The sequence below is a fragment of the Clinocottus analis genome, unplaced genomic scaffold (assembly GCF_023055335.1).
Source record: "Clinocottus analis isolate CAN_PGR_092001 unplaced genomic scaffold, fCliAna1.0.p SCAF_2, whole genome shotgun sequence".
Classification (NCBI taxonomy): Eukaryota; Metazoa; Chordata; class Actinopteri; order Perciformes; family Cottidae; genus Clinocottus; species Clinocottus analis.
The window spans coordinates 22,531,895-22,554,008 of record NW_027175931.1 but is presented as its reverse complement, the minus strand read 5'-3'; the positions used below and the strand labels follow the sequence as shown (position 1 = coordinate 22,554,008).

At 44.3% G+C, this 22,114-nt stretch overlaps 2 protein-coding genes across 3 annotated transcripts in view; one reads left to right on the top strand and one right to left on the bottom strand.

The window, feature by feature from the left end:
• LOC137790206 (rho GTPase-activating protein 42) overlaps positions 1-15,429 on the top strand; it is a 54,404-nt gene extending 38,975 nt beyond the window's left edge. Inside the window, exons 5-25 of one of the 2 annotated variants that reach the window (XM_068584195.1) lie at positions 399-500; positions 690-800; positions 2,205-2,309; positions 3,139-3,268; positions 3,615-3,715; positions 4,265-4,374; positions 5,421-5,477; positions 6,926-7,004; positions 7,306-7,345; positions 7,666-7,728; positions 7,889-7,963; positions 8,650-8,734; positions 8,899-8,957; positions 9,732-9,837; positions 10,059-10,218; positions 10,576-10,726; positions 10,910-11,302; positions 11,585-11,738; positions 12,993-13,055; positions 13,156-13,235; positions 14,113-15,429. In XM_068584195.1, the coding sequence (XP_068440296.1) occupies positions 399-500; positions 690-800; positions 2,205-2,309; positions 3,139-3,268; positions 3,615-3,715; positions 4,265-4,374; positions 5,421-5,477; positions 6,926-7,004; positions 7,306-7,345; positions 7,666-7,728; positions 7,889-7,963; positions 8,650-8,734; positions 8,899-8,957; positions 9,732-9,837; positions 10,059-10,218; positions 10,576-10,726; positions 10,910-11,302; positions 11,585-11,738; positions 12,993-13,055; positions 13,156-13,235; positions 14,113-14,201 (2,313 nt within the window). In that variant the 3' untranslated portion in view covers positions 14,202-15,429. The remainder of the gene's footprint in view (positions 1-398; positions 501-689; positions 801-2,204; positions 2,310-3,138; positions 3,269-3,614; positions 3,716-4,264; positions 4,375-5,420; positions 5,478-6,925; positions 7,005-7,305; positions 7,346-7,665; positions 7,729-7,888; positions 7,964-8,649; positions 8,735-8,898; positions 8,958-9,731; positions 9,838-10,058; positions 10,219-10,575; positions 10,727-10,909; positions 11,303-11,584; positions 11,739-12,992; positions 13,056-13,155; positions 13,236-14,112) is intronic. The other variant, XM_068584196.1, reaches the window with a different exon arrangement.
• Positions 14,560-21,438, bottom strand: pgr (progesterone receptor). The gene is made up of 8 exons (XM_068584197.1): positions 20,184-21,438; positions 19,537-19,646; positions 18,326-18,442; positions 17,796-18,101; positions 17,405-17,549; positions 17,131-17,261; positions 16,614-16,771; positions 14,560-16,504 (listed from the first exon to the last, which is right to left on the bottom strand). Exons 1-8 carry the CDS (start codon positions 21,059-21,061, stop codon positions 16,349-16,351), a joined length of 2,001 nt encoding a protein of 666 aa, XP_068440298.1. The 5' UTR covers positions 21,062-21,438; the 3' UTR covers positions 14,560-16,348.
• Between the last annotated feature and the right edge of the window lie 676 nt (positions 21,439-22,114).

Genomic DNA, 22,114 nt, shown 5'->3' with positions numbered 1-22,114 from the left:
GAAAAAGAAGCAATGAACAGCCAATCCTGACTGTGACACTGCCAGAGACATCGCGCCATCGATGATATACACTTATGTATTTTTCTGTGAACCCGTGTCCCCAGCTCGGGCAATACGAGCTGAACGGCGTCTATTGGCCCATTGATAATGAAAAGTCCTTATTGACCATGCTACTCGTCATTACACAGTCGTATGCCCCCTTTATGACCTGTGATAATCTATCGCAGGAATTTTAAATGACATGTGGCTAACAGCACGTGAAAACGTACCTTGACCCCCACCTAGTGGCGGCTCAGGCACGCGCACCCCACATCAGGTAGGAAGGACTGCGTGAGGCTTTTTATTTATTTTTTTGTTAATGCTCAATCCTTTTCATGTGTCTTGTGGACCGTGTTTAGGAGGGGAAGAAGAAATTCGATAAGGAGACGGAGAAATACTACTCCACGCTTGAGAGACACCTCAGCTTATCATCCAAAAAGAAGGAGGCATATCTGCATGAGGTAAAGAGCAAAACAAATTTTCCTGATCTCCAAACATGTCTTTGAATAATGCAGTTTGAGAAGAACAAAGCCATTGTTTGTGCACACAGTCTCCAGGTGGGGATTAGCTAAAGGCCCACACAGGGCTCTCCCACGTTGACCCGCGTCTTTGTCGTGGCAATAACCCCCAGTTTGTTTGCCCATTCTCAGGCTGACACACAGATTGATAAGGAGAGGCAACTCTTCTATGATGCGTCCCTTGAGTATGTTTTCAAAATACAAGAAGTGCAAGAGAAGAAGAAATTTGAGTTTGTTGAGCCGGTAAGAAAAGTATCCGTTTTGCATATTTCTGTGCTCAGTTACTGCTAAATGCATATTGAAGATGCAGTAATTACTTTGCCTTCTTTTTTCTTTTTTCTTTACTATATATGTAGTTTAAATATTAGTGAAATAGCACAGAATGGTTTCACTTACCGCTGATGGAAGTGGTGCTTTAACTGCCTGCCACAATGATACAACTCTCAGGTGTGTGTGTGTGTATGCATGTGTGGATATATGCTTGTATATTCTACACTTTTGTCATTTCCGTTCCAAATTATCTGCAATAAAGTCAAATCCATTTGTGGAAGGAAGTGGGTAAAAGTAGTAACAGAGTGTGATTGCAAATCAAAGCCTCCGCCTTCCGGATATGTGGAGTCAATTCTAACATCTTTAGCAGAGAAGTTACCAGCAAACATGAAGTTATCTCGGTGTTAAATGTCTGGTAATGTGAGATGGGAGCAAAGTGAATGTTTAAATATATATATATATATATATATATATATATATATATATATATATATATATATATATATATATATATATATATATATATAGACTTGTATTTGTTTACATCCGCTGGGAGCTCACCCAGAACCCGGGCCAGAAATGTAAATCTACAGGCCCCAGGTAGGTAGTGGTGGGGAAAAATGACACGGCTCAACCTTGCCAAGTGAGGAATCTGGGCCCTGATAAGATGAACACTTGATACACCGAGACTCACACCTCATCACAGGAATAAAAAAAGCTGTAGTTTGTGTCTGAGGAGTTGTCTGAGAGCAGCTGCATGTCTGTGGGATCCTCCATGTTAGTGATGGACCACCCCCTCTACCCCTCCTCCCCCCTCCCACACACACACACACGACGGTCTGTGCGTTATACAGAAAATAACATCAATATCTGTCTGCCATAAGGAGCTACAACTTTCTGAAACATTCCTTTTATTATTGGCACCTCATGTATACAAGCAAGTGCATCGAGATCAAAATATGCAATTTTCTTCAGATTTCCAAATTCATTTTTGCAACAAAGTACAATATGTTTCATAGGAAATTAATGACTTTGTGCAACATGTACATTGCATTATAATTAGAGTTTTACTCCAAACATGGATATGCATAAGGTGACATTTACAAAAATATAGCCAATTGTGCACATTCTAGGCGACGGTAGTATGATTACATGCAGAGTTTAACAATACAAATCACTACAAAACTCTCCAGGTTTTAGAGAAACTGGATGATAATTGTGTGATTATAGTGGTGATAATCATTTTGCGTGTTCTGAATGGAATGTTTTATGTTGCATTGTTACTTCTCTGTTGAAATGTGCTCTCTTGTGTGAATTAGTAATCAAGCTCTCTGTTATTAACTCTCTAAATCACCTTTACACATCGTTCCTCTCCAGCTCCTGGCCTTTCTTCAGGGTTTGTTTACGTTCTACCACGAAGGATACGAGCTGGCTCACGAGTTTGAGCCGTACAAACAGCAGCTCCAGTTTAACCTACAGAACGTAAGTCTCAACACCTCGGGGGTTGCACACAAAGGCAACCGGCCACGTAATCAGATTCTGCAGCTTATCATACCCCGATATAACAAGCAAGAGTTTTCACAAATGGATATACGTGCCATTAAATGAGATTCTGCGCTGCACTAAGGATCAATATCTTCAGTGTTGTGTTGCAGGCAGTTACTGCAGGCCGTTTAATGGTACTGTGTCAAGAAAAAGAAAATAGAAGTAGAACTGGGTGTAAAACTACAGCTGCTGCCGTGCCCTCTCCTTTCCATCACCATGACCTCACCACTCGCAGCCCGAAGGCTCAAATTTCGCTCTGACCCAAAATGTCAGCGCCGTTGCCCTGACAATTTCCACTCCCTTGACCCTCTCTCCATGTTCTCAGATGCAGAGGGCTCTAATAGGAGCTGAACAAGGTGAGGCTGTCTCAGCATCTCTCCATCAGGGGATATGAGACAGCCCGACACTGACCTTTTTAAATAAGAACTCATAAAAAAAGCGGTGTCCGGGGAGCATTAATGATTGAGTCCTAAATTTGGATCACCTCAAGTGTATTCCTCCAATATGAATCCAGTGTTTTTGAATTAGATGCTGCGTCTTGTACTTCCAAACAGTTTGCCAATGTGTTCTTTCCCCCAGGTGTCCTCACACCGTTGCACAAATGTGAAGCATTTATCATCGGTTGGCATGTTTTGCTTTGTTGGTTTCAGTCTGCGCCTTGATGCAGGCAAAGTTAAGGGTACTTGAGATGAGAAACTGCGGGGAAAGAAAATGAAGTCGCACAAGACTTCCTCCGCTAATGCAATTACAATCCAATTCTGCACAGACCCGAAACAACTTTGTGAGCACTAAGCAGGAAGTGGAGAAGCTGATGAAGAGGATACGGTCTGCAGATCAGGACTATAAACCCCCGGGCCAGTGGACGATGGAAGGCTTCCTGTACGTCCAGGAGAAACGTGAGTCTTTGTAGCGCCCCCCCACTTCAGACCTCACTTATCAGTGCACGGTTTTACATCCATCACCATAAACATGTCTGGAGCTTTCCCAGGCCTCTACAGAGAAGATCCTCTTGCACAGAGCTCATAATTCATCCTGTTTACCGATTCACTTTGATGTGCACTCAAACACGGGAGGGGGGGGGGGGGGATGCCCAAATGGTAGATTTTTATCAGCGGTGATAAACAACATTTGATTCATCACACTTTAATTGCAAATTGATTTTCAGAAGTCTTTCCAGAAGCCTGTGATTTAGAGAAAAGTATTTAGTCTCAAGCGCTTGTGTGTCGGGTGTTTGTGTTCTAGGTCCCCTGGGATGCACATGGACGCGTCACTACTGCACATACGAGAAAGGCAGCAAGGCCTTCACCATGAGCAACACCGAGAGTAAATCGGCCGCCAAACAGGTAGTTCACTTGGCGTTTTTGGTTCAGTTTAGTTGCACATGGGCACGAGTCACCTGTGTGGGCAAAGTGAAGAACTCCCTCGTGGCAGATGCGGATGGGGAACAAAGAGAAATCAAGATGACAGGACAGAAAAGAAAAGACTTGTTAACTCAAGGTGGACAAAAATGGTTCAAAGATAACAAAATCCACAAATAACAAGAAAGGGGACATGAGGAATGAAAATAACCTCATTACAGAGAGAGAGTGAGAGTGTCTTGTTTTGTACACATCAACGAAACAGATTGACTTCATTTTCAAGCATTTGCACTTACATATGAGTGAAAACTTCTCGAGACTTCATATAGATCCAATATTCCAGTTATAATTATGTCGTTGTGAATTAATTTAACCATCTGACACCAAACTTTTGCATTTACTAATCGGAGGATTGCACTAAGACGTGCATGAAGCGAAGAATCAAAGATGAAGGCTTCACGAGTGCATTCAAATGTTTTATTTATATTTTGTATTCCTACTTATATTGATTGACGGACGGTGTGTGTCTTTCAGAACGGTCTCGTCCTGAACCAGGCGGAGATGTTCAAGCTCAAGTCCTGCATTCGGAGGAAAACGGACTCCATCGACAAGCGTTTCTGCTTTGATATCGAAGTGTTGGAGAGGTCTGTGACTGTTTGATCACACAAGTGTTCCCAAAAAGGTCTCCACACTGACATGGACTGAAAACATCCAGAAAACAGAATAGTAATCACAACCACCTCGAGCATGTCGACGTTGATCTTCCATCACTAGTTGGAACAGCGTGTTGGAGGAAACCTAACCAATCAGCATGCTGCGGTGCGGTGGTGTGAATAATGATAGTCGCCGTGGCATCGCTTTAGTAATTAGACATTTTGAAGTTTGAGGGTAACTTTGGTATTTTTCAACCTGGACCCTTTTCCATGTGTTTGTGTCTAACTGATTAATGAGGAAAATAATGTAAAACTGCCAGGCATTGTTACGCTTTTTAAAAAAATTGGGAGAATGGCAAGTGGCATATATTTGTCTTATAATTTTAGCTTCTCTCCTCCCCCCGTGTGAAGTGTCAATCAAGTGGTCTCTTGATGCCGTTGTTCCCTTGTAGTTTTGACCCTTGTAATACATTGGTTTTATTTCTCAATGGGGTAATTTCCATAATGTTACACTTATAATAACCTGGTGGCAAGAAAAAGCACTTGTTGTGGACGTAGCGCTTCATGACGCTCTCAGCTCGGTTGGCAGCTACCGGTACAGCGTTCCCCTTAGTGCCCATTTTAAAAATGTCACTTACACACAAAACATGCAATATTTTGGTTGAAGAAAATCACAGTTTTTGCATACAACTACCTATCGAAGCAAAAGTTACCCCACGGAAACAGAATGTTTTTAGTTTTTTCAAACCACTAACCTATTTGAAGATTGAGGACGTGCACATGAGGATTATCTGGTTCTCGTGCATTCTGTGTCCTGTTGAACCCAATTGATGTGGTGGCAATTAACCCAGATTATCATGAGTACTCTGCATTGCAAGAGCCGTTCAGGTTTGATTAACATCTTCAAAGATGTGTACCAGATGTTTTCTGCTCTGTTTGTCTCCCGCACGTCCCTCCAGTCCCCTCCTTGTATGTTGTGTGTCCACAACATCGATATTTACCCAGTCCGTCTTTTCTCTGTGTTCATGTCAATGTAGAAATGACATCTATCGTGGAACTCTTTTCAAGCCACTTCAGTTTTTCTGTAAAGTCCGGTATGTGAACTGACCAGTGCTGCCCTCTCGGGGCAGTTGCATGTGCTGCATGTGCGCTGCTACTCGTGTCACCCGCTCAGTCTCTAACCCCGAAACCCTCTAATGAAATGCTGTCGTCTTGGCGCTTCACAGATTCACTTGGTCAATATGGGCTTAAGGACACAGACGTATTCTGAAATGATTTCTACTTGCCTGCAATTACTCAAATAACACATTGATTTACGTCCTCCTCGGAATCAATTGATAATTTCGCCTCTCTTCAGAAGTTTAAAAATCTTTTGGCGGAGCGGGAACATTCATAATGGATTTGTATTTAACGTGGTACTCTGGGAACGGGCCAAAGATCAAACACCTTCAAGAGCATTCTGCCCAACGGTGGCCGGATTGATTGCGTTATGAGGGCTCGGTAAGAGCTTATTATTATCTCTAGATTATAGAGCTAGCTCATGACCGCGCGTTAGAGTTGCACGGGCGCCGGCAGAGCCAGCGCCCGCTCACCCTTGGCGTGGTGTTGCTGAGCATGGACAATAACTGCAGTTTATTTGCAGGGCATCTCATTTATCATAAACGGACGATGGCCCCAAGGTGCTTGTTCCAAACCACAAGGACAGTGTGGGCCAAGCGCCAGTCTGCTTCAAGCTCATCCATTCATCCTCATTATAATAAACATGCTGTTACACCTATAGCCCCGTCGGATTCTGGCAAACTCCCCTCTAAAGGGTTGCTTCACCCAAATTACAAAAGAGTTTTTCTTTTTATTGGCACACATTTACGCAGTGATTAGAATTTAATTTGTGCTGCTCATGGCAATGAAAAAAAGGTGTCGCTGTTGTCGAATCTTTGAAATGTTTTCAGTGTTGTGAACATCAGAAATAAAATCCCCTCCACTGTCTTCAAAGGGAGAAGCATTATTGTCCCAGGAAGATATTTCAAAAGTTGGTCAAATGATCGCAAAACTATCTGCGTGGCAAGATGCCACAGGAGGTGAACACTGAAAACATGGGTAATATTCCCCATTAATTGTGACACATGCCACGTGACATGGCTCCATGCTAGCACTAACTATCACTACGGGTGGGCTTTGTTTGCCAGTGTCAGATAACGTTGGCAATGCTGCGTATCGACTGCAGGTAATGCTCAGATTTCAAGCTTCGTGTCACATGAGTGAGCCGAGGAGCAAATGTTAAGATGTTATATGCATGTTGGGTGCCAAAAAAAATCAAAACCAATCACTTTAATCTTAAGCACATGTAGCGTTTTAACTGGGAGTGGAATGCGAAGCACCGAGCCAAGCGAGGGCACAGTTTGAAGTCGAGCATTTGCACATGAGCTATTTTAGTCACACTAGTCCTTTTATAGTGGTCTGAGCCAATGTAAACAAGGTCTGTCCAGGGGCCTCGAGGCAATGAGATCAGACTGAGAGCAGCTTTTCTCTGAAATCTTTCCAGGCACGGCGTTATGACACTGCAGGCCCTCTCCGAGCCCAACAGAAGATTGTGGCTGGAGGCCATGGATGGCAAGGAGCCGGTGAGGAACTCTGCCTGTTTGTCTTTGAAATATTCATTGTGAGGCAGGCTGCTACTTTTTCATGGGAAAAACAATCTCCAAGCTGACTTATTTGTGACTGCCACCCTCATCTGGAGGGTCCATGTTATGTCCTTTTTTTGTGAAAACCATGACCTCACTGTCCACTTGTGCTAATAATAGGACAGACCGCTTAACAGACCCTCTGGGAAAAGCAGCATTCTGTTCTTTCTGGGAATATTTTTCTTTTTCAATTTTAGCCAGAGCTCGTTAACATAATACTGATGTTGTGAACTTTCTCTAGATTTACAACCTGCCTGCTATATTAAGCAAAAAAGAAGAAAGTAAGTGTGTTTTTGTATTTTTGATGTATATGTCTTTCCAATCTCCTTTCATCATTCAAATGTGTGACTCTAGCTTTCCAAGACTTTGAATAAAAATCCCCAGCCTGCACATATCAAACACATACATTGTTACATGTAGCCATCTCCGTTCATTAACACAATAACGTGACACACACCCACTCAGCTGACATAGCGGCGCCTTGGCTGTGCATTGTTAGAGAGAGCCAAACACAGAGGGGAGATCCTGTTACTCATGCACGACGCGTGCTTCACGCAGCCGGTAATTGACGCGTCGACCTTATTCTCATGTTGTATTACAGCTTTTCTTAACGAGGCGGGCTTTAACTTTGTGAGGAAATGCATCGACTTGGTGGAGATTAGAGGTGAGGCATTTACATCTCTGAGTGCAGCCTGGTTGTGATTATGAATATCAATGTTCTTCCTTCATTAGTGGACATGACAACGCATTACATTTGCATAAGTCTTAACTAAACAACACATCTTTGTCCCAACCCTTTAATTTTCTCTCTCATTGCCACACAGGCATAAATACAATGGGACTGTACAGGATTGGAGGGGTCAACTCCAAAGTACAGAAGCTGATGACGACAGTCTTTTGTAAGTAGCCTTAAAATCAGAAAATAAAGTGTTTACACAACTCAGCGGAGTAGAACCGACTAATGAGCTCCGTGTTCAAAGGAACTGGAGCCCAAATTAAAAATATAAAAAATATTGTCAATGTTGAGGGTTTTTTTGGTGAGTATTTCTTCGTGTTGTATACATGGTATTACATGTCAGTAGCAAAACTAACGTAAAAAGATCATTCTGTCATTTCCAAATGCGTGATTTAGCTTTGAAAGCTTTAGTGTATGAACAGCTCATCTCTTTCTGTCCACCATCGCGAGTTGGATCTGGAGCTTTAGCAAACACAATGTGAGCCTGCAGAGTGAGGAAAGAGGTCCTCCTTGTGGCGCGACAGCGTAACAGCCAGCCGGTCCCATATTTCTCTGTCATTACTTTATTAGATGATCCAAGGTAATCCTGTTTGCATGTACAGTTGAACAGGAAATGTCTGAGGGATTTATTAAATTCCCCCTCAAGCTTGATCTCCATCTCCGGGAGACACCGCACGTGTACATGTGCATTCATTTCAGATTCTCCTCTCCAGCCTCTCCACATGGGAAGACAGAGAGGGTTCTTCATGCTTTATGAGGCAGCCTGTCAGGGCGTGTCTGGTTGTATTGGTTTTCTCCATGAAATTTACAGCTTACACACTGTGGTAAAATATAATGTGTTTCCAATAGCATCCAGGGCACCTGTGGATATGGACCTGGATCCAGAGACGTGGGACAACAAAACTATTACCAGCGGCCTCAAGAATTACCTCAGGTCAGCTCGCCCCACCGGCTGCTTTAAGGAATCATCATTATTTCCATAATACCTCTTTGAAAGCTACCCGGTGTTTGTCCTGCATTGTGCGCTGCCAGGGACTTGCATTCAAAAGAGCCATGTCAGTCAGGAGGTAAATGTCAACTGTTCTCTTCATTCACCAGGTGTCTCTCTGAGCCTCTCATGACCTTCAAGCTCCACAAAGATTTCCTCATGGCTGTCAGTAAGTTAAGCAAAGGGCTGTGGTTAGTTATGACGGCATACATATTCCACTATTCCTTGTTTTAATATTGCACATGAAAGAGAGCTTCTTGGTCAAACTTAAAACTTTACCTCTGTGTAATGTGAGATGTTTGATTTAAGAAATGGGTTAATTTTGTTCGTGCCATTTGGTAGCGCTTATGGATTAGAACATTCTGTTCGCTCGCATTTGTTTATATATTAGATTGAATTTTTCTCGCATATTGTGATTTTGTGTCCACCCCTTTTGAAGGGCGACTGAGTTTTAAACTGGACTGCGTGTCAAATGAATTAATTTAGAATGAGATGGCTTTGTGGTTGCAACAGCCAGGCAGCGGGAAAATGAAATGAGAAGAAATTGAACCAATTTAAAAAGTGTCCGTCTCTGGAAATGGCTCCATGCCATATGCATTACATCGCTCTCATACTGGTTTAATCTCTACTCATTTGAGGGTTTTTTTTTGTACACCTGTCTGAATATAGTGTCTCAAGTTGAATGTGAATTTGAAGAGCTAAATGTGACATGTTTGTTTGTTTCTTCACCACAATTTGAAGTGGACATTTTTCTATTTAATTTGTAATTATTGTTGGTTAAATCTAATCTCTAATCATATTGGCTGCACATTAATGTGACAAAATAGTAATTACAACAGTATATCCCTCTGATCACAGTCACCCTAATACAAAATATTCCCATTCTAAAATTAAATGATTGTCAAGTATTTGTCTTTTTTTTTGTTTATTTGCCTTTCCTCAGAGTCAGATGACCAGAACTACCGGGTGTGTGCTGTCCATGCTTTGATTCATAAGCTGCCCGAGAGGAACAAGGAAATGCTGGAGCTGCTTATAAAGCACCTCGTCACGTACGTATTCCTGTAATGAATCAGTTACACTGCAGCCTTTAAGAAGAAAAAAAGAGAAGATAAAAGTTGCCGAGACGGATTAAATAGTCTTCACAGTTCGGGTACACCCTAATGCATTTGTCGGTGTTTCTAATACTGTCAGTCGCTGGTAAAGAATGAAACTGAAGAGTTTTTATTATCGAGACACAACGGCATCTTACACCCGTGTCCTCGACCTGCAGAGTTTCCACACAGAGCCAGTCTAACATGATGACGGTGTCCAACCTGGGTGTCATCTTTGGGCCCACCCTGATGCGCTCCCAGGAGGAAACTGTGGCCGCCATGATGAACATCAAGTTTCAGAACATAGTGATGGAGATACTTATCGAGAACTTCAGCAAGGTAAGTTGCGTTAGCTTGTTCCAGAGCAAAAGGCAAATTCCATATTTACAAAAGCACATATATGTGCACTTTCTTTTTTATTAAATGTTTGTCTAAAAGATATTGTGCGTGACACTTCATGCAGCTGGGCAATGTGGATAGTATCCTTCATCACGGTTCATAAAATGCAAATTGCATTAATGTTAAACCATTACATTTTCTGGAAATTAAATTGAGAAATGTCCCCCACCTCCGTACTGGAAAGTGAGAGTCTGAACATATTTGTAACAAAAGCTTAAAAGCTATGTAACTACCAGTGTGAACTGGTGAGGAATACGCAGATTGTGTCGTAATCGGTGCTTCTTTGTGGACCTCCAGATCTTCCACCAGCCTCCGGACCCCAACGTGCCCCTGCCCCAACCCCAGAGCCAGCCCGGCTCTCGCAGGAGCAGGGCCATCTGTCTGTCCACGGGGCCCAGGAAGCCCCGCAGCCTCTACACCCCGACCCTGTGCCTGGCAGATGCAGAAAGTGAGTACCAACGCCGCGGGCCATCTCACCACCACTTGACAAATCCCCATTGTCGGCCTTTAATAATCTCTCCGACGTCTGCTCACACTGCCTCGCCACATTTCTAAAAGCTTGACCTCCTATTAGCTGGTGCAGCAGGTTTTAATGAGGGCCTCGAATGCCTCCTCTCTGGTCCCTGCGTAGGTGACGCTTTCAGCAGCAGTCCAAGCAGCACCCCCATGGGCAGCATGGAGTCTTTGTCCTCCCACTCCTCCGAGCAGAATAGCTCCTCCAAAACAGCCGGCTCCGTTCCGGTCAAGGACAAGTCGCTGCTGGACCTCTGCCGAGCGCCGTCGCAGCTCTCAATCGGCCCCAGGAGCGCCGCCGTGTGGGTCAGCAGCCCGGAGTCCAGCTCCAAGGAGGACGCCGGCCGTACGGACGGAGAGTCGGAGGACGCGCTCAGCCTGTCCTCCGTGAGCCCGGCTCCCCGGCTGTCTCCCGCCCCCAAAAAAGCCCCGCACTGCCGCATGGACCTCGGGCCGGCGCTGCTGAACCGCTCAGCAGGCCCCTCCTTGAAATCACTGCATATATCTGAAGGTAAGAGCGTGGTCACGTCGCGCCGCTCATTGCTTTTGTTTCTTGCGCGGTAATGAAGCGGCGGGAAACTTCATAAATAAGATAGTTATATTGTCATTAGTTATTCCTGGAGGACTTCAGACTGACAGCACTCCCTTGACTTGAGCACGATCCCAACAGAAGTGGTAAAAAGTGATTTGCATGACTCGGTCACTCGGTGCATGCAGAGTGTGAGCTGTTTAGGTATCAAACTTTATTGTCTGACTTTATCAGGAGACGTATTACTTGCATGTCTCCCTCAAGGCCACAGGAGCTGCTCTGGATCCGTCCAAAGTCTGTCAACACTGGAGCCCAGCGAGAGTCTGAAGCCCTCGGAGCATCCAGACCTGCCACCAAAACGAGTGCTCCGCTGCAGAATGGACCCAGTCAGCAACGGCTACCAAAGGCCCGGCTCAGTGTAATGGCTTTTAAAACGCTCGTCATTTTGCTCATTAGAACTCGTAATGCCATCCATGAAATCTTATCTCGTGGACATTTCACTCATTATTACTCGGCTAAGAACCAGCGCTGAATACATTAGTTGAATAATTGATGAGCCAATCGTCAGAATATCAACAACAATTCTGATGTTGAGTTATCACCAAAGCTTTAGTGGTTTGGATTTGCTGCTTTTCTTAGTTTTCATATCATTATCGACGAATCAACTTTTGGTTTTTGGACCGTTTGTCTGAGAGAGCGGGCTTTGGGGAAACATAATGAAGCATTTATCACTGTTTTCTGTCATTTTAGAGACAAAACCATCCATGAATTATTCCAAAACAAGGGACAGATCAATTGATAATGAAAGTATTTGTTGGTTGCTGTCCCCGGATGCCTCCTGTGGATGTACAGTTTATATAAGGCCAATGTGTTCGTGTACAGTTTAATGTCCCTCATCAAAATAGCCAAGTCCATAACGCTCGAGGACAGTTGTTCAGCAACATTACTCAGTCTCGCTCCCCTATGAGTGATCAGCCTCCTCCTCCTCCTCTTGCTCCTCCTCCTCTTCCTCCTCCTGTTTATGAGCATTGGGGGTTCTCTGAGATCAGATGAGTATGTGTTTGGAGATTTATGCGTTTTCCTTTCTGGTGGGAGAGCTGGCTTTAATCACGCACTGCCTGCTCCGGGGTTGACGTGACCCAGCAGCTATCTGCACTCCTTCTCTTGAGACTAATAGATTGTTTGACTTGTCCTGTCTGAGAAGCCAGTCACACAGTATCTTGAGTAGTTTCCTTGCATAGTGCCCGCCCAGCTCGCCCCCAGGCTCCGGTGTTCCCTTGACTCCGAGGTGTGTTGCGCGCGGGGTCAAGTGCAGCCTTGTTGACGGTTTAAACTCGATTCAGCGCCACGCTGGAGCTAGGTCCACCCGGAGGAAGGAAACCTCCCGTGTTGTGTTGTGTTGTTACGCATTTCACCTCAATCCAAAACAATGAGAAATGCTGGCGGGGCCGGGAGCGAGTGGACAGACTTGTTTTTGTTTCTCTCCGCGGCGGCACTGCCTTTTTTATAAATAATGATGTATCAAAATAGAAAACACTTTTTTTCTTTTACTGCCTCTGACGATGTGATCACTGGGTATATTTGCCTTTGGATGACATCATTTACCAAACCTGCTGTTTTATTTTTTCCCTTAGTACAATGAAGTGGACTGAACTTTTCCGTGTCGTTTCAGGGTCGCTGCCAGAGCGCTGCTTTTTGAAAACGCCTCTTCATCGCAGTCCGTTTCAGTCGGCCGGTACCGTACATGACATCACCTCCAACAGTTTTCCCCCTCATCGATCCCGCTCTCATCGCTTCAACTCTTGGCCCGTTTTCTTCTTTTGTTGTCGTTGCAGAGACGCGAAGGCGATGTATTCCTGCGAGGCCGAGCACAGCCACGAGCTCAGCTTCCCCCAGGGGGCGCACTTCTCAAACGGTAAGCGCCGCCAAACATTGTGTGCTTGGGATCAACTTTGCTGCAGAAGTAGAGCCCACAACGGCACACAAGCCTCCTTTTGTAGGCTGATCAGACTCGTGGACATTGGACACAACACAGTCTGTTGTCCTGGCAGCACACAGCGAGGGCTTGGCTTATTGCCAGTGTTTTTGTGGAGGCATAAGACCTTTTTTTGTGTTGCTTTAAGCATGACACCCCCATATGCACAGCTGACGTGTAAACAGCTCGGGGATTTTTTTATTTGTTTTTATGGCTTCTTGCTGTTTCCACCAGGAGATGACTTGGCCCACAACCCGTGCAGGCAGGTCACTGTAACCTAGGGATGTAAGGCATCAGGGCCTGTTCCCTGTTAGCACAGGCAGCAGCGCCAGCAGCCCAGCGCCAAAACGTCAACAAACGCTCCCCACCACTTACCAGCAGACGAGTTCTTTTATTGCTCTCGCCATTAACGGGGTCAGTTTTCTCCAAATTCTTCTTATAATCGACATGTAAACAGCACGTAATCCTGCCAGATTGTTTCAGCAGATCATTTTTTAGAGCCTCATCCCGGGGCGATCTGAGCATCGATTTACTTTTCTGTTTTCAAGGCTTATACTGTGTGTATTTATGTGATTAAGCGAGGCGATCCTGCTCTCATGCTTGCTGAAATACTCTGTGGGGACGTAATGCAAAGAGCAGGCTGACCCAGAGTCTTTTCAATCTGCTTTCCGTTTTCTTCTGGCTAATAGCATCTTTTTCCTTTTTTTTGTGCCACTATTCAGCAAGTCTGGGAAATATTCGAACCAAATTACAGTTTAGTGAGTCCACTTGTGGCTTCTAATCAATGTCAGTATGTTTTCTCTTTTTTGTCCCGTAGTCTACCCCTCTGTAGAACCCGGCTGGCTCCAAGCAACACACGAGGGAAAAAACGGTTTAATCCCTGAGAATTATGTCGTCTTCCTCTAACTGGCTGGTAAACATTGCATCTTTTTCATGGTATCCATGAAGAAAATCCACGATACACGATGTGGCAGATTGTTGTAATGTTTCTATTATTGCTGGTAACTGATGTTTCTGCATAGTCTGACCAGGTATCAAGCAGGGCTGTAATTGCTTTGACAGAGCTAGAAATTCCAAATAATGCCCCTCCCTTTTTGTAATGACTTCATCACAAAATGATTGGGGAAGCTGCAGAGATTAACCAATTATTGTCGGATGAAAATGTATAACCCGTCGACCGCACTGATGTTTTTTAATCCCAGTTTTCGCCTCCAGAGTCACGAAACGATCACAATCCATTTCACAAGTTTTATTCTCAGAAATATATTATCTTTTAACGTTCTCATTATATCAACAGAACACTTTCCTTTCCTCAATGGAAATCTGCAGTTTCATAAACATCCTCTATCTATAAAATTGAAACGAACTGTGATTTTTTAAAAATATTGATACTAATCTATTAGAATCTAATAAAGAAAAGCAGAACAGGGTTTGCACCTTAACGTTCATGTCTGTGGCCTGTGATCGTTGTTCATCCACTGTACTTTAACGCTCATGACTTCTTCTGTAGTTGCTAATCAACAATATTTACTTTAACTGTTTATTACTATAAATTATCACATCAAATATTTGTGTTTTTAGTTTTTTTATATAATGTCATGATTGCTATTTCCATGAGGTGGCGTTTAATGCCTCTTGTGGTACTGTACTCGCTGGTACACTGGTGCACCAGTATTGATAACTAGATATGTATCAGATTATATTATGTGAAAGATACCTTTTGATATTTCATTTAAAAATTACTGTCACAACATTTCCGGAGTACAATGGTCATGATAATTGAAAAGAAAGTAACTTAAGCTTAAAACAAAGAAAATAATCAACAACACACACACACACACATGCACACACACACACACACACACACACACACTCACTCACTCTTCAGTTATTACAAACTGAAAATGTTCTCCAAATGTCAGGACCATGATGTTCTTTCTATTTACATTTTTAAGAGTGCGTGGCGACCTTGAGCATTCATGCTGGAATATTACTCCCTTGCAGTCTGAATTTCCAGGGGAAGTGATATTCATATTTGTCATCCTTTTTTTTAAAATATAGATATCTGGCAAGTTTGTTTCCTTGCAATCATCTACTGTATCTTGACGGTGCATAAACATGTCTTTAAATAAACTGCGTGATTCATTTAACCTGTGGTCCAAATTCTTTGTCTCAGTTTGTGGGTTTCACTTGTATTGTGTGTGTGTGTGTGTGTGTGTGTGTGTGTGTGTGTGTGTGTGTGTGTGCGTGTGCGTGTGTGTGTGTGTGTGCGTGTTATTTGCTGAAAGGTAAAATACAGTAAACTACAGATTTGACTGAGAGAGATGATTCAGTTTTACATCTTAATAATGTTTCTCTTACTTCCACCAGGGAAGTTATGTATTTGGTCATTATTTTTGTTGTCTGTACAGCTCAAACATGTGAACTGGTTTTAGTTGCAGTTCATTTTAATTTGCGACCTCAATGTGTCGAGAAGAAAGAAATAATAATTTTTTAATTGCTGATACAGACATTTTATTGTGAAATGGGGCATTTTTATGAACTACTGCACTCACTTCAAATGAAATAACTCATTGTTGTCAAATATTTAACATATTTTCAGTTTCTCCCTCCCTGGCGTTGGTGCAGTGAGTCACCCTAAAATAATTTCTGATTGGTGGGTTTTAGTGTCTCCTGAATAAAATGTTGGTGAGAATGCTGAATATTCAACCTTTTTGTTTATATTTCTTCTTTTTTTTCAGCTTCTGTACAAAAATATATTTAGTGTTTCTCAAAACCTTTAATCAGCTAGTTTGTACCATCTATACCCAAGCTGTAGGATGGATACACCAGAATTAAACAGAGGACCTTTATTGATTGGTGCTTCTAACTTTATAATATTCAAGATAGCTCTGTACGACATTCTGTTTCACCGTCACAGACCATTAGAGGCAATTGGAAAGTATAAATGACTGACTGCAATAGTCGAAGGCTTTGAAGAATCCAGTAATTGAGGGGTAAATAATTCAGTCACTCGGCGGTTCCGCCGGTTTGTGACGCGTCCGCTGGCTTCGTCACTTGGTGTGGAACACCAGGGGCCTCACCATGCCGGCCAGGACCTTGGGAAGCTGGGAGGCAATGACCTCTGACATCATCTCTGGAAACTCCACCCTCATGGCGTCTGCCTGGATGAAGGTGCTCAGACAGAACAGGTTGACCTTTTTCACAATCTGGCAAGAAAGAAGAAGAAGAAAAAAAGTTTATCTTTGCACTAGCGGTTAGATTAAGACGTGAGTCAGCACTGATGTGCTTAGCTCTATGGGGGGGGGGGGGGCGTACATCGTGCATGGCGTCCATCAGCTTGGTGAGGTGGTAGAATCTCTGTGAGCTCGCCACTAAGCCCTTCTCCCTCATGTGGATGGCCTTGGTCAGCTCCCGGATGTAGTTTTGTCTCATGTCTTCAAATGCTGCTTGACTTTTGAGTCCCTCAAGAGGCACTGAAAACAGAGAGGGAAAAAGTTTTGTTTTTAATATGATGCACATTTGAAATGTAGACAAAAGCTCAACAACCACGATGGGAATGCAGCAGGCGGCATTAGAGGTCACATGCTGTTAAAAACAATGTGTTTCAGTCGGTGTAAAACTAGCACTTGATAGCAGCTGCTACATAAATCTCATCGCGGTCCGGCCTTCCTGTGAAACACTCCCTTTATTGTGCAGCTCTGCAGTGGAAGATCATCAAAGCTTCGCTGCGTCTCTGTTCGCAACAGTTGTGTGCGCGGTTAATTAGATTGAGAAGGTTCAGCACAAAAGTGATTCATCTTGAGTCTGCTCCAGGAAGGCTTCTGGCTTTTACCTGTGTTGAGTAAAATGATAGCTTTCATGCAGAGAAATTCCTCGCGGGTCACTTGGAGATTTGAAAACTCTTGGGGGATGAACTGTATTGCCAGACAGAGCTCGTAAATCGGAGATCTCCTCATTTGCTCCCTGACGGAAAAGAAGGGTGAAAAAAGGTTTATCTTTCTGAAAAACCTCAAGCCTCCTTTTCATCCCAAAGCACTGATTTGTGAATAAACCACCTGTAACTATTGTTCCTAACTCAAATGGCCCGCGTGGTGAAGGTGACTTACTGGCTTAAAATCAGATCAGGCGCAAAGAACAAAAATTCACTGGTGACGTTCTGAAAGGAGCGCCAGCCGAGAGAGAACACCATCAGGTTCATCCACGAGTACTGGATGAGGGTCATCTGATCATTGATGTGGAGATTACGAAACCCTAAGAAAGAAAAGAGAACGTGTCATGCCAGAGTAGATGCAACCTTTCATAACATCTGTGCAGCATATTGTTTTACCAGTACTATTTGTTCAGCTTTTAGATTCATTTCATCCCTCTCGTATTCACCTCTCTCTTAACCAATAATAATGGCCTTCTATTTCAGCCAGGCGCTTAAGGCTGAGACCTTCGGCGAGTGGGTCCCCATGACGACAACCGTGATGACCCTGAGCTGCGGAGGGCCGTTACCTGGCAGGGACTTGGACCACTTGACGATCCACAGCAGCTGCTTCTCACACAGCCTGTTGAGGCTGTTGAGCAGAATGTGCGGGCCCTCGGTCTGGCTGCTGTCATAACCGGAGTACACGGTCTCCGGTTCGATGTTCTCCAGGATGTTGAGGATCTGTTGGGAGAGTTGCACCTCGCGGATGCCCGGCACGCAAGACATGGAGGTCAAGGCCTGGTTGTCGCTGGACATGGCCAAGTGGGACTGGAACATCAGGGACGGGGCCAAACCCAAGGCTTTCAAGGCCCCGAAGCGCTTCAGCTTCCTGCCTGTGACATGAGTGCAAGGCTCAGTTAGATCAGATGATAACAAATCGCGGAGCTTTTTAAAATGAGTTTTCCCATCTGTGCCAAGTCAATTACAATGTGCAAAAGGATCCTGTTTAAACACAACTTGAAGCTCATCGCTAAGAGCTGGTGTGACATAACCAACCGGTTTCGTTTCTGCATGTGCGTGCATCAGCTGCAAAAAGTCATCACAACCCAGTGGTTACCTCCGAGCATCATTCCTGCTTGGTAGCACTTTCGGAGGCGGCACGCGGGGCAATTCTTCCGCCGAATTTTGTCCACAATGCAGTCGTTCCGCCCGGCGCAGAGGTAGCTGTGATGGCCTGTGGAACGAAACAGAGAACAAGACGATGCACCCGGTTTTAACGAGCGATTGATTCTCAAATGGGGCTACTGTGGCATGTCTTTCAATCAGAGGATCGATGGTTCGAGCTCCGGCTCCTGTGTCCTTGAGCAAGACACTCAACCCTGAATTGCTATAAAGCAAAAACGTAAGTCGCTTTGGATAAAATGCGACAGCTAAATGTAACGTAATGTCAAATATGTATCGCGGAGGAGAAGCGCTCTCGACTATTAACGCGGGCCCTCCATCCGCAATGAGGCAGCGTTCTGAGGAGAGATCTGAAGAATGAAATTAGATAAAAGTGAAGCTGACAGGACAGAGTGACACGGCCGTGGTGAGACATAGTGACTCTTCTCTATCGCGCATTGAGAGATAACGAGAAAAACAAGTCCGAGATGAAGAACACTGTGAACGCTGGTTAATGTGATACTGTTGCTATAATGACCTTTAATAACTGACATAGAAGGTCAGGCACATTTGATGTGGTAACTCCCCTTTCCTGTGATTCGGCCTCGTAGACTGCAGACTTGTGATAGCAGATATTAGAGATTAATAATGGTGTCGTTTTTTTATTTATTCATTTTTATCTTATAGCTTACTTTATAGGAACTAAACATATGCAATAACAGACACAGATACGGGAATTACAAAACAAGTGCACTGTCCCAGTGTAGATTAGAATAAGGAAATGAAACATACGAATGGCTAGGGCTATTAAAACAGGAATGTTTGATCAAATGTCACTGGCCAGATGTTAGAATTCATCATGAAATAGAATATATTCTGGGAAAAAAGCAGTTAAACTGTCTCCCGCTAATGTGTTTATTCCCTATCATAACAATCCCAATACGGTTCATATGTGACGAAGACGACGATAACTGAATGTACAGAAAGAAAAGGCCAGATAACGTCGAATGTGTGCTTCAAATTATTGAGTAAAAACAACATTTCTTGAAATGATTTGGTCGACGGAACATAACATCTCTGTTAAACTATTGGGAGACAGAACATATCATTTCTTTAAGTGATTTGGTAGATGAAGCATAACATCTTCTGAAAGCTTTCTTCACTCACCTTCAACTGCTCTCTTGAAAAAGACTTTGCAGCTCCCGCAGGTTAGGACTCCGTAGTGACAACCAGACGCCTCATCGCCACAGATCACACACAGTCTCTGAGGGGGCATGCTGGTTAGGAAAAACAACCATACGTTGATGAAGTCGTCCATGAAGCTACATTTATACAATACAGCAGAACATCTTGATCTGAAACTTCATTTTAACTTAAACTTCGTTACATGTAGATGAGCTCAGGCACCAGGTAAATAAAGATGCAGTGACATTATTGAGTGGCTTGTTTAACCTTTGGGAGAATGAAAAGCTCATAAATCTGGAACCAGACCAAATCGGATAATATCAACAGACAAATGGAAATTTCTGTGAGAGTTTAGATGAAGAGGAATGAGATGAAGAGGAATGTCTGACAACGTTATTTACACTTCCTCTTACTCAGAAGTGGACTGACTTATGAACGGGTAATTATGGCAAACCAACACGTGATTAATGACTATCTGATCATCATTTTATGACGGCCTGATGATCTGGAAAAGTATTTTCTATCGACTAAGTGTGTAGCAGCACACTTTCATTAGACGTTGGTGGGTGACTCGGTGCAGATGGAACAGTTCGGATGGAGCATCTCATTTACATTCATGGAGTAATTACCCGGGGAATGCGCAGTACGGGGCCGGGTTCCTGTGAGCCATGGCCGGGGTCTGAAACCCCTCGTAGCCGCCGTGCGCGAACATGTCCTCGTTCCCGCCCGCGGACTGACACCAGTACTGGGGCTCGGCCGGAGACGTCTGCGCCGGCCAGCGGGGCGCTTCGGTCTTGTACACCGTCAGCTGCTGGCCTGCGTTCGTGTCCGCGTCAAAATTGACGAGCGCCTTCCCGGACACCGTCCTCACCTGCAGCTGCTCCGCCGAGTTCATGTCGAGTAGGAAGTTCGGGGATCCCTCCAGAACCGGACGGGGACCCGCCGCAGCCTGCATGAAGCCTGCCGACTCCCCGTCGCCCAGCACCAGCTTCCTGTCCGGGTCGCGGCAGCTGTCGAGGGCCGCCATCTCTGACGACGGCTCGAAGTTGGGACACGGGGCGTCCATAATCACAGAGGGCTCCTTTTCGTCTTTGATGAACTTGAACGCCCCGGTGGCCGAGGAGAGGCTCAAACTCGCGCAGCCGAGCAAACTGTCGGACGTGGCCGCGTTCGTCCTCTGAACTTTTGTAAAATCCTCCCAAGGCACGCCGTCACACTTTGGGTATTCTCCTCCGCGGTCGTAAAACTGTTTGGCAGCAGGTGAAGCATCCAGCATGCTGCAGTCTTTGAACACCGCGCCGTCGCCGCTCGCGTTCAAACCGTGGAACAGCGCGCCGACGTTCCCAAAATGACGCACGGCGGAGGACACGCAGGTCACAGGCTGTGACTCGTTGGATCGTTTAGCATGAATGTATCCGGCTTCAACCAAGTCACTCATTCTTGTGTCGGTGGAGTCGGCGATAGATGTGCTGATGGAGCTCATCCTCGCGTTTATTTTATTCTCCATTTCCCAAGTGCGCCCCGGAGGCTGGACGCGGTCTGAGCAACTGTTGCTGCTCTGAGTCTTTGCTGTAATCCTCCTCCCCGGCGAGAGAAAAGTTGTGACTACGTCTCTCCTTCACATGGGAGTCTGGTCCGCCGTCCGGTACAGCGAGGACAAGTTTGCGTGCAAATGGCGAGGGTTTTAAAAGTGCGCAGTTAGGAACTCTTTCAGAAAATAAAGTGTGCATGTTTAAGTAAATGACAAGTGGTTCTGAGTGTGGGTCGCATGTTTCTAAGCGGACCGGGTGTCCCTTTTCCTTTTTTTTACAGATTTCCAATCGCTGTCCGCATTCAGACCACCAAACCTCCGAAGGATGCCGAGGGGAAGAATCCGTGCGCTGCCCCGTCACACATGTATGGAGCTGCAGCAGAGCGCCAGGGGAACAGCAGCCAATGAGGAGAGGGCATCGCTTCAATGCCAAGGGCCACGAGTCTCCACCCTTCTGCTTGTGGAGGAAGAGACGTGACGACAGTTTGGGCCAAATGAGAAAGTATTGGAGATAGTGACCTTTTGAAAGATGACACCATCTTTCGCTAAGTTAATAATTAGTCCAAAACGTATTAGTCATGCTTTACCATCACTGCTAAGGGTCAAGACCCAATATTATGTTGTCATTATTTTGTGTGTGTATATATGTATATATATATATATATATATATATATATATATATATATACCGTTATCATGGGTGAGAAATATCTCTTTTAGCCATGAGGTTTGTGTGTAACAAAGAGAATCAGAGCATAATTTTCGTGGTGCTTTTGAAGTTTTCTCTACATCTTAATTTATTTCATCTTCCAATCTAAGTGACATCGAGCTGTTAAATTGGCCACGAGTTAAGTCAATGGAAAGTAATAAAGTCAATGAAATTAGAAATGTAATTCTTACAGATAATTCTTCATCTTTCTAAAATATTTTCCAATTTGCCAGTTGCATCTTTTTAAAGTTCTCAATTCAAGAGCTTTTTGGGGGATTTGGGGTTTTTGAACAGCTTTTGATAAAGTGATAAAAGTTTAC